We start from the raw sequence: 14942 nt of genomic DNA, 5'->3' as shown, positions 1-14942 counted from the left end.
TCATTCTTTTGTGCATAGGAAGAAAGGTTTTCATCTGTCTAATATATTGATGATTTTTTTGTGAGATCTTGTCTAACTCTCTAGGAAACTGATGTCAGGAATATAAGCTTTCCCACCTCAAAGAAAATCATACAGATGGTGTGAAGTTTTACAGTTAACATTTATAAGTGAACATTTTGCATTTAAGGACAAGAGAGCCTAGAACAAAGCACAACTTGCTCTGTGGCAACTGCAGTGGGTGTTTTGGGCCTAACTTGATTTTCAGTATCAAAGCTGAAAGTGGTAAGATGATTCTTCTCACAAGGTCTTATCTTTGTGTTTAAGTAGCACAGAGAGCAGCTGGCAGAAAATTGGCCTCTTAAAGTTGTGCATCAGGCCGCACACCGGGGATGAGAACTCAAGCACAAAATGGGTAGGTCTGCCCCTGTATGAGGTATGAGGTAATCTTTTGTGCTACAACTCTTACAGCTTTTGACAGGTTGTGGCACCTAGTGTATGTCACAAACATACAGTACAATGACTTGCAGGGGGCACTGTGTGGGACCATCACATAGAGTTAAAGCCACAGAGAGCTGAAAGGCTGGCTAATTTTTGATGCAGAAGAACTAGAACTAGACAGAACAGGCAGGCTGTGTGAAAGAAGGGATTGAATCTAAATTTGGATCTGAGGTCTTCTGTTTGAAGAAAGGAGCAAAAGTGTCAGTGGAGCAAAGCATCAGATGGAGGTGGCTGATGTGCTCAGCAAGGAACCATGTGACAGAAACGGGAGAGGAGTGTGCAGGGGCTGAAATGCTGGGTGAGAAGGGAGCTTAATATGGATGGGTAAGCTAGCGAGGAGAGAGTAGGTAGGGAGAGGACAAGGGGAGTAACAAAAAGTCTGAATTTAAAGCAACCTAGTTAAACAAAACCAAACCAAAACATAAAACTCAACATTGAACTCACTCTAGCCACTTTTAATAGGGATAACAAGAAGTGCTTCTACAAATACATCAATAGTAAAAGGAGGGGCAAGGAAAACCTCCATTCTTTGTTGGACATGGGGAGGAACATAGTCACCAAAGATGAGGAAAAGGCTGAGGTACTTAACACTTCTTTGACTCAGTTTTCAACAGTAAGACAGGTTGTCCTCAGGACAAGTGGCCTCTAGAGCTGGCAGACAGAGACAGGAAGCCAAATTCCCCCTATAATCCAGGAGAAAACAGTTAGCGACCTCCTAAGCCACTTGGCTCCTCACAAGTCTATGGGACCAGATGGGATCCATCCTAGGGTGATGAGGGAGCTGGCGGAAGAGCTGGCCAAGCCGCTCTCCATCATTTTCCAACAGTCCTGGCTCACTGGGAAGGTCCCAGATGATTGGAAGTTGGCGAATGTCATGCCAATCCACAAAAAGGGCCAGAAGGAGGACCCAGGAAACTACAGGCCTGTCAGCCTGACCTCAATGCCTGGCAAGGTTATGCAGCAGATCATCCTAAGTGCAATCACACAGCACCAGCCAGCACAGGCTTAGGAGGAGCAGGTCCTGTCTGACCAACCTGATCTCCTTTTATGACCAGGTGACCCACCTGGTGGATGAGGGGAAGGCTGTGGATGTGTCTATCTGGACTTCAGCAAAGCCTTTGACACCATCTCCCATAGCACACTCCTGGAAAAGCTGGCAGCCCATGGCTTGGACAGAGGCACTCTGTGCTGGGTTAGGAACTGGCTGGAGGGCCGGGCCCAGAGAGTGGTGGTGAACGGTGCTGCATCCAGTTGGCAGCTGGTCACCAGTGGTGTCCCCCAGGGATCAGTGTTGGGCCCAGTCCTGTTTAATATCTTCACTGATGATCTGGATGAGGGGATCGAGTGTACCATTAGCAAATTTGCAGATGATACCAAGCTGGGAGGAGTGTTGATCTGCTGGAAGGCAGGAGGGCTCTGCAGAGGGACCTGGAGAGATGGTCTGATTCCAATAGGATGAGGTTCAACAAGGCCAAGTGCCGGGTCCTGCACTTTGGCCACAACAACCCTCTGCAGTGCTACAGGCTGGGGACAGAGTGGCTGGAGAGCAGCCAGGCAGAGAGGGACCTGGGAGTTTGGATTGACAGGAAGCTGAACATGAGCCAGCAGTGTGCCCAGGTGGCCAAGAAGGCCAATGGCATCCTGCCTGGATCAGGAACAGTGTGGCCAGCAGAATCAGAGAAGTGATTCTTCCCCTGTACTCAGTGCTGGTGAGGCCACACCTTCAGTACTGTGTCCAGTTCTGGGCCCCTCAGTTCAGGAAGGATATTGAGGTGCTGGAGCAGGTCCAGAGAAGAGCAACAAGGCTGGTGAAGGGACTGGAGCACAAGTCCTATGGGGAGAGGCTGAGGGAGCTGGGGTTGTTCAGCCTGGAGAAGAGGCTCAGGGGAGACCTCATCACTCTCTACAACTCCCTGATAGGAGGTTGTAGCCAGGTAGGGCTTGGTCTCTTCTCCCAGGCCACCAGCAATTGGACAAGAGGGCACAGTCTTAAGCTGTGCCAGGGGAGGTTTAGGTTAGATATTAGAAAGAAATTTTTTAGGGAGAGAGTAATCAGGCATTGGAATGGGCTGCCCAGGGAAGTGGTGGATTCTCCATCCCTGGAGGTTTTAAGATGAGACTGGATGTAGCACTTAGTGCCATGGTCTAGTAATCATGGCAGTGTTGGATAAAGGGTTGGACTTGATGATCTCAGAGGTCTTTTCCAACCCGGCTGATTCTATGATTCTATAAAAAACCAAACCAATCAACCAACCAAAGAAACAAAAACAGCAACAAAAAAACCCCCGCCAGACTCAGGAGCTAGTGCCAACTGAGTAGCAGGTAAGAACTCGGTAGACTTAAGAAACTGAGACCACGGCTTGTTGAATGCTGGGGAAGTCAAGGCATAAAGAGAAGTAGCTTTGGGGCTGGCAGCAACATGGGATGAGAAGCCCAGAAACGGGAGGGCTCAGTAAAAGCTCGTGCAGAGGGAGACAGGCCAAGGAACCCGCGGGGACAGTGGCACCCGCCCCCTTTGCAGACGAGCGTGGCAATCCTTAGACACTCCAGCCTGTGAGCGGCTGGGCAGGTCCCACTCGCCCGTGCCCGTGGTCCCGCTGGATGCCTGCCAGGACAGCTCGCTCCCCTCCGCCGCGGCCCAAGGCAGCCGCGCGACTGCACCACCCGGCTCCTCCCGCTCCTCTTCCTCGCCCCCTGCCCCGCCCCCACTGGGGTGGAACGAACCACTTCTATGGCTGAAGGGAGAAGGAGTCTCGCTCCATTCCTTCTTCCAGCCCTGCCTCGAGGCCGCTGGACGGCTGCCCTTCCTGGCTGCCTGCGTTTTTCCCAGGCGCGGAGGTGGGAGCTGAGCCGTCTGTTTTACGGCGGGAACCGCGCCGGGTTCCTCCCGCCAGCGCGGAGCTCCCCCGCCGCCGCGTTGCAGTGTGCCGGGCGGTGCCGCCCTCAGGCGGGAGGGGGGGCGTGACCGTGTTTCCCGCGGCGGGCGGCGGGCCGGGAGCCAGGGCGGTGGACAGCGGGAGCGACCTGGTGAGGCGGCGGGAGGGAGGGAAGGAAGAAAGGAAGGTTGGAGGGAGGGATGGATGGGTTGATGGGTGGACGGAGAGAGGGAAGGAGGGCAGACGGACGGTCAGAGTTCCTCATACGCCCCCCGCGCTGCGCTCCCGCGCCATCGTGCCCGTGGGGGCGGGTGGCCGGCCGGGCCTGGGGGGGGGGATGCGGGAGGGCGGGCGCTCCGGGCGGCGGGGCCTTGCCCGCGTGGCGCCTCGGGGGTCTCCCGGCGGGGGCGAGGGGCGGGCGCGGCGCGGCGCGGTAGCTCTGGCCGGGGCCGCTCGGCCTTGCAGACGTGCCCTCGCGTGTTGCCCTTGTGCCCGCCCCCCCGCTCCTGTGTGTTTATCCCGGCAGCGAGGGGCACCTCGGGCGGCCGGCAGAGCCTCGACGGGTGCTCTAGGCGCAGAGCTCTTCCTTGGCCCGCTCGCCTGGCGGTAACAGGGCGGCACGTCGGTGAGAAAACATGAGCCGAGATTTCAAACCTGGAGACCTGATCTTTGCCAAGATGAAAGGTTACCCGCATTGGCCGGCCAGGGTAAGACTCCCCCTCGTCACCCTCCTCCGTTCTGTGCGGGATGCGCTCACACACCTGTGCGGGACAGGGCCTCCAGCCTCCCTCTGAGGGAGGGCACGGCCGTGCTCCCGAGAGTGGAAGCGGCTTCTCAGTCACACTGCAGGCCCCTATCAAGTACTACTGCGAACAAGTAGCCCTGTTCAGTAGTGATTAGTTGTCCTAATTTGTGTAACTCGGCTTTCAGGAATGAAGACCCTTCTATGGTAGTGTGATGCTGGAGCCGTGCAGGCCCCTAACTGTGCAAAAATACTGTTCCCAAATAACTGCTCTTTGGCTAAAGGAAAATACGAAGTTCTGACAATGTTAGTCCTAAGTCAGCTATTTCTACCATGCTTCCTGTTAAATAGGCTAAGTTTATGTAGTAGCTTGTCCAGTCCTTTTTTAGGCTTTCCTTGCTCCCGTGGAAGAGGCATGCCAGGTTCTCGGACTGCTGTGGGTCATTTGATGGCTGTGGAAATGTAGCTAAAACAGTATTTAGCTAAGATGCTGACTTAGGAGTTGTTTGGGTTTTTTTTAAAGTTTATTACGCTTTTGGTAATACTTGAACTTCAGCAAGTTATCAAGTCAGCATAAGGGTGGGAAGTCTTTCTGTTGCTTTTGCTTAAGGAAGGGAGGTACATGTATGGAATTGAGTTGTGCTTTTTACCTGTAGCACATCATATCTCTCCCTTTAAAAGAAGTAGTCATATGAAGAGTGTTGCTGTAAATTAGAAGTGTTGTCATTTTCCATTGTTGCTAATACTGTTTTTGATTCTGCTGTAATTTTTTAACATACATCTAAAAAGAGCTCTCAAGACCTACTTTACTTCTCTGTAAAGAAGCTTTTTTATTCCTGTTTAATGCTTAATGCTTTTACTTGTTTCCCCCAGACAGTTCTTAACTGTTACTTGACTTGAATTATGGTCTGTGTTTTCCTTAGGTGGATGAAGTTCCTGATGGAGCAGTAAAACCTCCTATGAATAAAATGCCTATTTTCTTTTTTGGCACCCATGAGACGTAAGTCCTTTATATTTAGGGGTCATATTTTTTTCATTCTAAAATACTGTGACAAGAAGTTATCATCTTCTCTGAATGTAATGTATTTTTAACTATTGTATTAATTAGCAGACCAGCTCTTCCTAGATTAATCTCTTTTGTCAAGACATACTTCTCTAACATTTGCTTAAACTGTTCAAGTGAACAGTAGACCATAAGCATACCGTGTACACTTTGTTAATCAGAAGAAAAAAATCATACTCACAGTGGTATGACTGATGGTTTTTTTCCTTTTTCAGTAATGAGTTTTAATTATAGTCCTATATATCCTCAAAATGCTCAATAATATATTCTCAAAGTGAAATAAGGCTGAGAACAGCGAAGTAGTCAAAATTTGAGAAACAGACAGATGATCATGTATTGGGGTTGGTTTTGTTGGTTTTTTTTTTTCTAGAGAGGTTTTGGATTGTGAGTGTTGTTATTTTTTATGAGATCTACAGAGAAAAATGAGGAAGTGCAGTTAGCTTTACACCTGTCAGCCGGCAAAATACTGATCTCTGGGGACTCTCAGCAATGCTGGCATTTGCTTTGAGGGACTGTATATCTTCCACTGCTGAATTTGACTGTTAATATGCTGGGATTTATGCAGTTCTGTCTTTTTGAAAGGTATTGTATTACTTTGTAGCATGACTGGTTGTGTTAGTGTAGATCTATAACATCAGGTTCGGTGCTCCATTTGTTGAGTTGTTTTAAAAAAATCCCAAACTAAAACCTGTACTGGTGTGCTTTTAATTCTTCTGTTTTTCTTAATAAAATGGCAGGTCAGAGATAAAAGTTGTGTATACAAGTACTCCATTTATTGCATTTTGTGGCAAGACCTTGCTTTTTTCTCTTCATTTTATTAAATCTATTGAAATTGCCTTAATCTGGTAGTTTGCATCTATCCTTTAGTAAGCCACGCTTAGACAAGATACATTGCCCTGTTGAATTAAAGAATAATCACCCCTTACTCTCTTGACATCACTTGTTACTTTATTCTTTTTTTTAAGAAGTGATTTTTCTGATGAAAAATACTTCTATATGCTTGGCCCATATGGTTTTGTTTTTTAAGCGGTCTCATCTTTCAATAGATCTTTTGATGACTTTAATGTTTTTAGTTTGGTTGTGTTTTGTGTGTATGTGTGGTTTTGTGAGTAAAGAGGGGTTCCTGGAATTTGATTCAAGGTAGCGAGGTTTGTGTTGTCCATTTTTTTAATTACCATTTTAAACAATGTGGCAAGTTGCCTTTTTTTCTTAGATTTTTTTTTGGCCACTGAAATGTGATACTGCTTTGATTCTGCTCCTGTGTCATTCTGTATTGCACTGAGGCTTTGTGCAGTTGTAAGTTTAGGAATACAGGTTGAATATAAGGGAGACAGAACTCCTTATCTAAAGCTTTAAAAATATCTTTTCAAATTTTGTGAGGCATCATGGCCAACTTCAGATTTAGCTTAGGCTCCTGAGAGATGTGTGAGTTTGGAAGGTTTGGTGACTGGGGTTTTTTTTGTAGTTTATGTGAGTAAATTTGAAATGTCTAGTCCTCACTCGTTGATATGGTTACAAAATAAAGTTTTACTGTGATTGTTTTTTGTTAGGCTGTGGGTTCCAGTTTGCTGCATTTCAGAGATCCATAGAATAAAGAGGAGAAACTTCTTGCCTTTGTTTCATACATATAGCAATGTACAGGGTGTTCCATGACCCAGCTGTCTCCTGGTGTTTGTTAAGCATGTTGCTTACCTAGTGCTCTGTAAAGTGGTAGCAGGTGAAACTCTTATGCTTCTTTTTTTCACTTACTGCTTACAGCAGATACCTGTAAGTAACAATAGGAAGGAGCAGATCAGGTAAAACTGGAGAATGATATTCCATGTTTTGTTTAGGTTTGTAGTTGTAAATAGTGACTTAGTGATCCATCAGGAATTACGTCGAGTTAACAATTTTTTGTACTTTTTCATGAGAAATAAAGTAAATTTGGTAAACTTGTTCTCTGCTGTGCTTCTCACAGTTAAATCTTACACACCTGTGCAAAGTTAGACACTCTGTACCTCCAGCATGTTAGTAGGCTGTACATATACAGTTCGGCTTACTGTAAGTAGTGGCAACTCCGAAAATCCACAAAATTAGTTTGACTGTGCTAAAAAGTGGGTAGTTACAACACGAAAACGGAACTGTGGGGAAAAAGGAAAACAAGACTGATTTGGGAGTAATTCTTACTTGACTTTTAGGAATAATATTAATTCAGTTTTGCAGATTACTGCAAACAAGTATAATCTTGTACTTTTTTCTTTGTTTTCTCATAATTTTTTCAAAAACCCCAACTGTTTTACTGCCTGGGGAGAGTAATAAAATAAACAGTATTTTAATAAAAGCTTCATTTGAATATGTTGTGCTAGTAAACACATCAGTGCAAATTTTCTTTGGTCACAGACAGAAGGTCACACTGAACTCTAGTTTCTGGAACCTGTGTATTAGGATAATCTCTCTTCATTCAATTTCCTTGTTTCTTTTTCTTTTTTGGTATATGGGGATTTAACTACAGCAACCCAGTAAGCCTTGTGACCTTTTCTCAGCAGCTGGTTTCAGATGTTTTTCAATGTCTAATCAATATGGGTAGAGGCTTACAGACTTTGGAAAAAGGACAGGGAAGAAGGGAGGCAGTGTTTTTCCAGTTTTTCACCCTCCCAGTTTCTCTTTGTCTTCCTCCCCATCTTTTTTGGTCTGGGTAAATAGGCTTTGCAGGTGCACATTTCCCACACTGGTTGAATTGTCTCTGTCTTTTGCCAAGAGGTAGGTGATTTGCAGTCTATTCTGACAGTGGCTTACTTAATACCTTGTGCACATGTGTTTACTGTTGGATTGAAAATGCTTAAGCTTTCTATGAGATGTTCTTTTTTTTTTTCTCCTTTGTTTAGTAGGGTGTAAGTCTCAAGTAGCTCCTTTTTTTAAGGATGATGAAGGGAATAGTGGAGTGGAGCTTAAAAGTACTTAATTAACTCTTCCAATACTTTAGAAAGCAAATACCTGCAACTTTTCAAATAGTTGGATCTCATATATTTGCGATCAGACAAAGCTATACCTAGGCAAAGAGTGAAATTCAGAAGGTACCACCAGAGTGTGGTCTTTTTCTGGTAACAGCATATGGATTGCTATGGTGAAATCCTTACTTCAAAAGGTCATGAAAGGAGAGCAGGAATTAAATAGTCTTTGTTCTTCAGCATGAACCAGAAAATTGGTTCTCGGTAACATGGTACCTTGTTTTCTGAAGTCTAACTCTGGGAAGCTGGTAGTGGATACTGTGACTTTATCATATGAGAAAAGCTAATAGGCAAAATCATTCATTAGCTTACAACAGGGATAGCGCTGTACAGGAGTCTGTCTTTGTCTGAAAGATACCCAGGGAGCATCAAGACCTCTACTACAAGAGTATATTACGTAAAATAGCTTTCATGTTTACTTCATGAAGAAAATGAGGGGTGGAGAAGCTTAAAATAAGAAACATCTTAAAGTTTTTATTATTTAACTTTCATAAATCAAGTTATGAGGTCCTGTTACCCTCTAGAATAAACTACTGAATTAATGCTGAATTGCATAGCATTGCACCAGGAATCAGGTGGTGTTTTTTCATGTCCCAAACCATATTCTTAAGCTTTAAATTTTAACTTATTTTTAATTTAATAATTTTGAAATGTTGAAACCATTTCATCTCCTTTAGCTTGTGCTCTTGCTTTTCATTGTCCAGATTCAAGGATTCTTTATTCCTCACACTTAAGCCTGATTTTTTTTTGTCTCCTAAGGAAGCAATTGCTCTTTCTGTTTTTTTGTAAGCTAAATGGTTTTTAATTGATCTGGTTCTCAGTAGATGGTTGACCTGTCAGCTGCAATCTTAAGATGTAGCATTGACCACTTCTCACTCAGACAGTCAACACTCTGGGAAGGAGGGAAGTCTATATATGTGTGGTGGCGGTAAGGGAAACCTTGGGCTGTTGAAAGTGAAAGTTTAAAAAACTAAGGATGTTTATGTAGCAGAATAGTTGTTACAGTAGTAATGAATTTAATATCTTAATAACATTTGGTCGATACTTCTTTGAAAAGACTAACCATTGAAAATGCGAATTTTGTTCTTTCTCTCCTTAAGGGCATTTTTGGGACCAAAGGACATATTCCCTTACTCAGAAAATAAAGATAAATATGGCAAACCAAATAAAAGAAAGGGTTTTAATGAAGGGTTGTGGGAAATTGACAATAATCCCAAAGTGAAATTCTCTCATCAGCAGGTAAGTTATGCAGAGGCTGCAAATTTTTGTTGCTTTTGTGGGAAGAGGAGAAAGGCAATAAGTGCTTTCCTGCTGTAGGGTTATAATTTATTGCTCTTATTTAACTGCAGGTTAGACAAATTTTCATCTATTTTAAAATTTTTAATTTTTTTTTTAATTGGTGTCTAGTATTGATAGCATAAAGAGATGGAGGTTGTTCAGATGGAGATATCCGCTTAGCATAGTAAGCTCGTGAGAGATCATGTTGACAGTTTTGGAGCACAGGGCTAAAAGTTTAACACTTTTTACAGTGCACGTCAGGTTTTACTTTTAACTATGTACATAAACATACTTACAACTATATGTATTCCTGAGATACTTATTTTTGGAACTGTGCTTGAAAAGCGGTGTTTTTTGAAATCTTGGTCACTTTACTTGTCTCTGTATTCTAAAACCAAGTACCTTTCTCCGCTAGTATCCTTGTAAGATTTCAGTACATCTTTCTTAGTGTGCAGTATTTTCATTCTAGCAGTTGGAAGCAATGTGATGTCTGCTTTTTGCCCCTTGTCACATGACTTCATTCAATTTTTGTCCATCAGTAGTTCCTCATTTCTTACCTCTTGGTAAGTCTTCCAAGCTTAGACTGAGCTGTGCAATGCTACCCATAAAAAGACCCGAATTTGATCTGAAGACAAAGAAATTGCCTTGCTAATTTTATCTTTGCCTACCTTCTCTGAGCATTCTGTGAGCTCTTAGTTTTGTTATGCACACTGGATGTAGACTGACCCTGATCACATACTGGGTCTTCTAGGCAATGCTGCAGTAATAAGAAAAAGAATTATCTTTTGTTTGCTGCACTTACACATGCCAGGTTGGCATTCCAGCACCAATTAATTGCTGCTTCATAAGATATCCCAAGTTACTGTGTTTCCAGTTTGAAGGAGAACATGGATAAAGATTAAGGAGTTTCTGAAGTGTTGTTGAGAGCTGATGTATTCCAGATGTACACGTTTTTTGCTTCAGGCTATGGGGAGATGCTAATCCCCTCATGACAGTGAGAAGGACTGTAATAGTAAGGGACAGAGTCTTTCTGCTACCTGTAGCAGTTTGAGCCACATTAGAAATCTAAAATCCAATTTTCAGGCTCCCCCACCCCTTCCCACAATTTATACTAACACCCGAGAGAAACTTTCAGGCCTCACAAACACTCACTTCAATGCTGCCTCCAACTCTGGCCTAGGCAGAGTTGGGGGGCCGCAGGGCTCCCCTCTCCCCCCTCGGAGGGGGGAAAGAAGGAGCCCAGCCACCCCCTGGCCTTCTCCACCTACATGCAGCAGACACGAACAGCACAACACTGCCAACAGCTTCCTGTGCTGTGATATAGGATTTTGAGCAGAAGTGAACAACATGGACAGTGATTGGCTCTCCAGGGAATACTGCCCCGGCACCCAATCACCTCTGAGGGCCCCCCCCCCCCCTCCCCGGACTCTCAATTTCAAGCTATGACACTACCATAAGATACAAGTTGTATCTTCTCACTGTCCTCATTGTGGCAATTAAGAAATGCCCGTGGGTGGCTGAAGCAGTTGTGAAACTGTAACTTGTATGTTACCAGTCATTCTAACTAAATGAATATCTGGGTATAAGTATTCAATAGTAGCAGGCTTGTCAAATGTTTTGTTCGCTACAGGAATCAGTCACTTCCATAAAGCAGTGCTTCCAGTAGCGTCTCAGACATTCCTAAATACGTGTCCAATTAGAAATAGCATAACATGCTGCCAAGAGACATGTGCAGACTGTTTTCTTAGTGTAGCAGCTTTTCTGTGGGGTGGTCCTTTTACCTTTTGAGTTCCATTCAGGTTCTTCAGATTCAGCAGTAGCACTTTTCACAGCGTCTTTCTTTGTCAGATTCTATCTAGAGCCATTGGGTTATTCTTTGCAATTTTTACTTAAAAGGAAAAAAAAAAAAGCTTTTTGTTCCATAGGTTTTATTTAAAATCTTTTCCTATAAGTGAGCCTTAAAATTACTGGAAAAAGAAACTTTTCTAAGTAGGGATAGAGTCCTGTATCCAGTTGTGGGCTACTCAGTACAAGAGGAACATAGACATACTGGACAGAGAAACCCATGAAGGGCCATGAAGATGATGGACTGAAGCATCTCTGCTGTGAGGCTCAGAGAGCTGGGACTGTTCAGCCCTGATGAACTTAAAGGGGAATGCATGTTTAAGTGAGCTTGATTGTAATGGCCTGGTTTTGCCTGGAATAGAATTAGATTTCTTCTTAGTAGCTGGTGCAGTGCTGTATTTTGCATTTAGTGTAAGAATTCTGTTGATAACACTAATGATTTAATTTTTTCCGCCCTGGTACTCACACTTGCACCACCTGAGCAGCAGAAAGCTCCAGTGATCCGACGGGAGCTCCGTCAACTCCCTACACACCCCACACTCACACAGTCAGACAGGTTTTCTTTTTGGCTCAACCCTCAATTTCCTTTAGCAGAGTCTCAGACATCTGGATCCTTAAAATAATTTAATCATGGTGCAAACACAGAAAAATAGAGTTGGGTGCTTCCTGGGAGGGACCCCAAACAAAGGAAGCCCTGGATATTTATACCCTTACAGGCTAAGCCTGGAAATGCGGAGTCTTCTAGCTGAGTCCTTGTCTCCTGTTGTACTTCTTAGTGTCTGGTCACCTGGCTGGTGCCACAGGTCCCTGTGCACTTTGTTATGCAAGGGGTCGGAGCCAGTTCAAGGTCTCTTGCCTCAGGCTCCTGCCACCCACAGTTCAGTCTGCAGTGACATAAGCTACGTAAACTACTTGTACTCCTCAACTTCAGGCAGCCCCTCTGGGCTGGAGCTTGGCTTGAGCAATGCCTTGTGTGCCTCCACTTACCACCATCATGATATAGCATCTCTTTTTCCCTGGAGTCCCTTGTGCCCTGTGCATGCATATTGTTCTGTGCATGAGCATCCCTCTGTCTCATCCATCTTCTCATTTGCCACTTGGGTGGAGTTACCATGTGCTCCCAAGTGAGGTGGGGTGTTGGGTGGGTCAGTTCACCCCTTGCCAGCCAGTTACCCAGGCCAGCTCAGAGTAGTGACAGACTGTGTTCCACCCATGTCACCAGCACCTGCCCGCTGTTGCAGAGCATGAGCAATCAGTGTAGACAGCGAGGGATCTCAAAAGTGAAGACAAGTAGTTGCTTATGAAAACTGAGAGGAAAGGTAATGTAGACACTGATGAGTAAATACACTGTTTTCCCAACAGCATTTTAAAGTAGAATAGTGCACTATGGCCTGCTAATGTGTTCTGGTATTCAGTGCATAGGTGAATGGACAACTTTTTAGCTGAGGTCTTTGAGCTTAATGTATCTTAAGATATTCCTCGTTCTCTTTGTTTTATCTGCATCCAATTCTTTGATTTTAAGAAAGATTCTTAGAGCTAAGTGAAACAGTTACTGGACAGTAGCAGGAAACACAGTAGGTGTCAGAGCTTAAAAATTCAGAATGAGTAGATAATTTTGTGTTCAGGCAAGCAGTGGGTATGGTCAGAGGGGAATGAAGATGTTGGCAGAACCAAGTTTTTGTTCTGGATGCAAGATAATATTAAAGGGAGAGGGATTCACTTGCAATTCTCTTCATAGTTTTTCTGTCCTTTTACTGGGCATAGTTTTAGTAAGGCCTTCTGAGAGCCATATTTTCTGTTTGATTTCCAGAACTGGAATGTTCTGAGAGTAGCATTTATACTTTGCAGATGTTTCTTGTAACTGCTAGTAAGGGAGTTGGAGAAAGGAGCCTCTGGCTTCTGCTTAAACCCAAACCCACATCCTCAATGGGGGAAAAATTAAAAATGCCAGCTTTGTTTGAAGCAGCTAATATGTAAGAGGGAGAAAGCCATCCACAATGTAATTGAATAAAAAGGAGTACTTTAGGCCTTATCTCCTCTGTTTCTGTGGTTTTAACTTTATTTCTGTAATTACCTTGCTGTAATATTTTCTACTTACTTTTTAGGAATGGGTAGTTGGATTACTTAGAATCAATAGATTATTTAAAAATGTACTTTTTTACAGTAGCATCAGAAGCTGTATTCGATCAAAACAAACTTTTAAAATTTCTTACCTTTCAGGTATATTACACATAAGAAAAACTCTATATTGCAGTATTAGTAATGTGAAAATAAGTTGTTACAGCATTAGAGCTGGAAAGTTTAATAAGGAAGTTGCAATTTAAATTGAAAATAGTGGAAATTAAGTAAGATATATTTAATATTCATGTAATCCTAATAAAAGGTTTCTTTGGCATGATGCTTTCTTTAGTAATGTATGTGGGAGAACACACTTCAGTTGAGGAAGGGATTTAGATCTCATTTTTGATGTTTTTGTTATATTGAAGCCCCATCCAACCATTAACACTCCTATCAATGAAACTGTTGAAGAAAGCAGTCAGGAGTCTGCTGAAGGGAGTGAAGAAAAAACAGGAGCCAAAAAAAAAAAGTGTTCTGTCCCAAAAGTAAGTGACTGAATTTCTGCTTTATTCTGCCACAAACATTTTTATTGCCAAGTTTTTACCTAAATACTTTAAACTAACAGTGGCTTACTGTTGTAACTGTCTTGCATTTGTTTCTTTTCAGATATACTTACAGTAATATTTTTGTCTTTCTGTATTCCTTTTATGGTACTGTATGTGTTTTTGAAAATTAATTTTCTTACCAGCCTATATTTCTAAATCATAATAAATTAAATTCATACGGTACTTCCTGGGCAGGAGAAGTTGGAACTGATCACCAAGAATTAGCTTAAAGTTTCTGGGTTTGAGTTTTTGAAGAATTTTTAGTACCATAGACAGGTATGACTGTCACTTAAAATTATGATGCCTTTTGTTGAAAAGCCAAACAGATCATTAGGGTCTGTCATGGCTGAAAGGGTACTTCAGTGTATTTGCCAGAACAGATTATAAGAATCAGTTTGAATTTGGCCATACTCTTAATCAACTAATCAGAATATAGACGATTTCATAGCTGTATCAGTTCAACTCTTGAGTCATAAAAATATCTGTGAGTCATCAGTATACAGTAGTTTATACAGAGTTCAGCTTCTTCACTTTGTAAATGTGTGCATACCTTAGAATCCTTCCAAAACAAGATTTAATTCTTTTAAAATATATTGTATTCATACTAAAAAGAAAAATGTTTTTCTACCTGAAACATCATTGTTTCAGCTTACTGGTGCTGTATGTAGTTTGTACTGTAGGAGGTGAAGCTTCCTTGCGTTCTGTACAATTAGTAATACTAGTGTAGTACACTGCTTTGAACTTTCTCTATTCTTGAGTGTTTTGTTACGTCTATATGGGAGTATTTTTCATATGGCATGGAAGAGATGTTGTGTTTTGTCAACTCTTCTCAGTGTTTTTAAGAAGAATAGAATCGTAAAGTGAGAAAAATAGTGATGCAGGTGGGACTAGTACATTTATTGTATCTCATTTATTTCTAACTAATTTCTGGAAATTACTACTCTACAGGATAAGTAGTGCCATTAACTTAAATAACAGTCTATTTTGAAT

General features: G+C 42.8%; 2 protein-coding genes across 6 annotated transcripts in view; one reads left to right on the top strand and one right to left on the bottom strand.

The window, feature by feature from the left end:
* Window positions 1-3414, bottom strand: part of CCDC171 (coiled-coil domain containing 171) — a 150957-nt gene extending 147543 nt beyond the window's left edge. The window contains exon 1 of the mRNA XM_032676968.1: window positions 3223-3414. The gene's annotated coding sequence lies outside the window, so the exon portion shown is untranslated. The remainder of the gene's footprint in view (window positions 1-3222) is intronic.
* Window positions 3236-14942, top strand: part of PSIP1 (PC4 and SFRS1 interacting protein 1) — a 35285-nt gene continuing 23578 nt past the window's right edge. For 2 of the 5 annotated variants that reach the window (XM_032676975.1, XM_032676976.1), the window contains exons 1-5: window positions 3423-3525; window positions 3901-4081; window positions 5040-5116; window positions 9267-9405; window positions 13776-13892. In XM_032676975.1, the coding sequence (XP_032532866.1) occupies window positions 4010-4081; window positions 5040-5116; window positions 9267-9405; window positions 13776-13892 (405 nt within the window). In that variant the 5' untranslated portion in view covers window positions 3423-3525; window positions 3901-4009. Of the gene's footprint in view, window positions 3337-3422; window positions 3526-3900; window positions 4082-5039; window positions 5117-9266; window positions 9406-13775; window positions 13893-14942 lie in introns of those variants that run through there. The other 3 variants (XR_004354833.1, XM_032676973.1, XM_032676974.1) reach the window with 2 other exon arrangements.

This window comes from Chiroxiphia lanceolata, chromosome Z (genome assembly GCF_009829145.1).
Source record: "Chiroxiphia lanceolata isolate bChiLan1 chromosome Z, bChiLan1.pri, whole genome shotgun sequence".
NCBI classification, from domain to species: Eukaryota; Metazoa; Chordata; class Aves; order Passeriformes; family Pipridae; genus Chiroxiphia; species Chiroxiphia lanceolata.
This window is presented reverse-complemented; position numbering and strand designations above follow the sequence as displayed.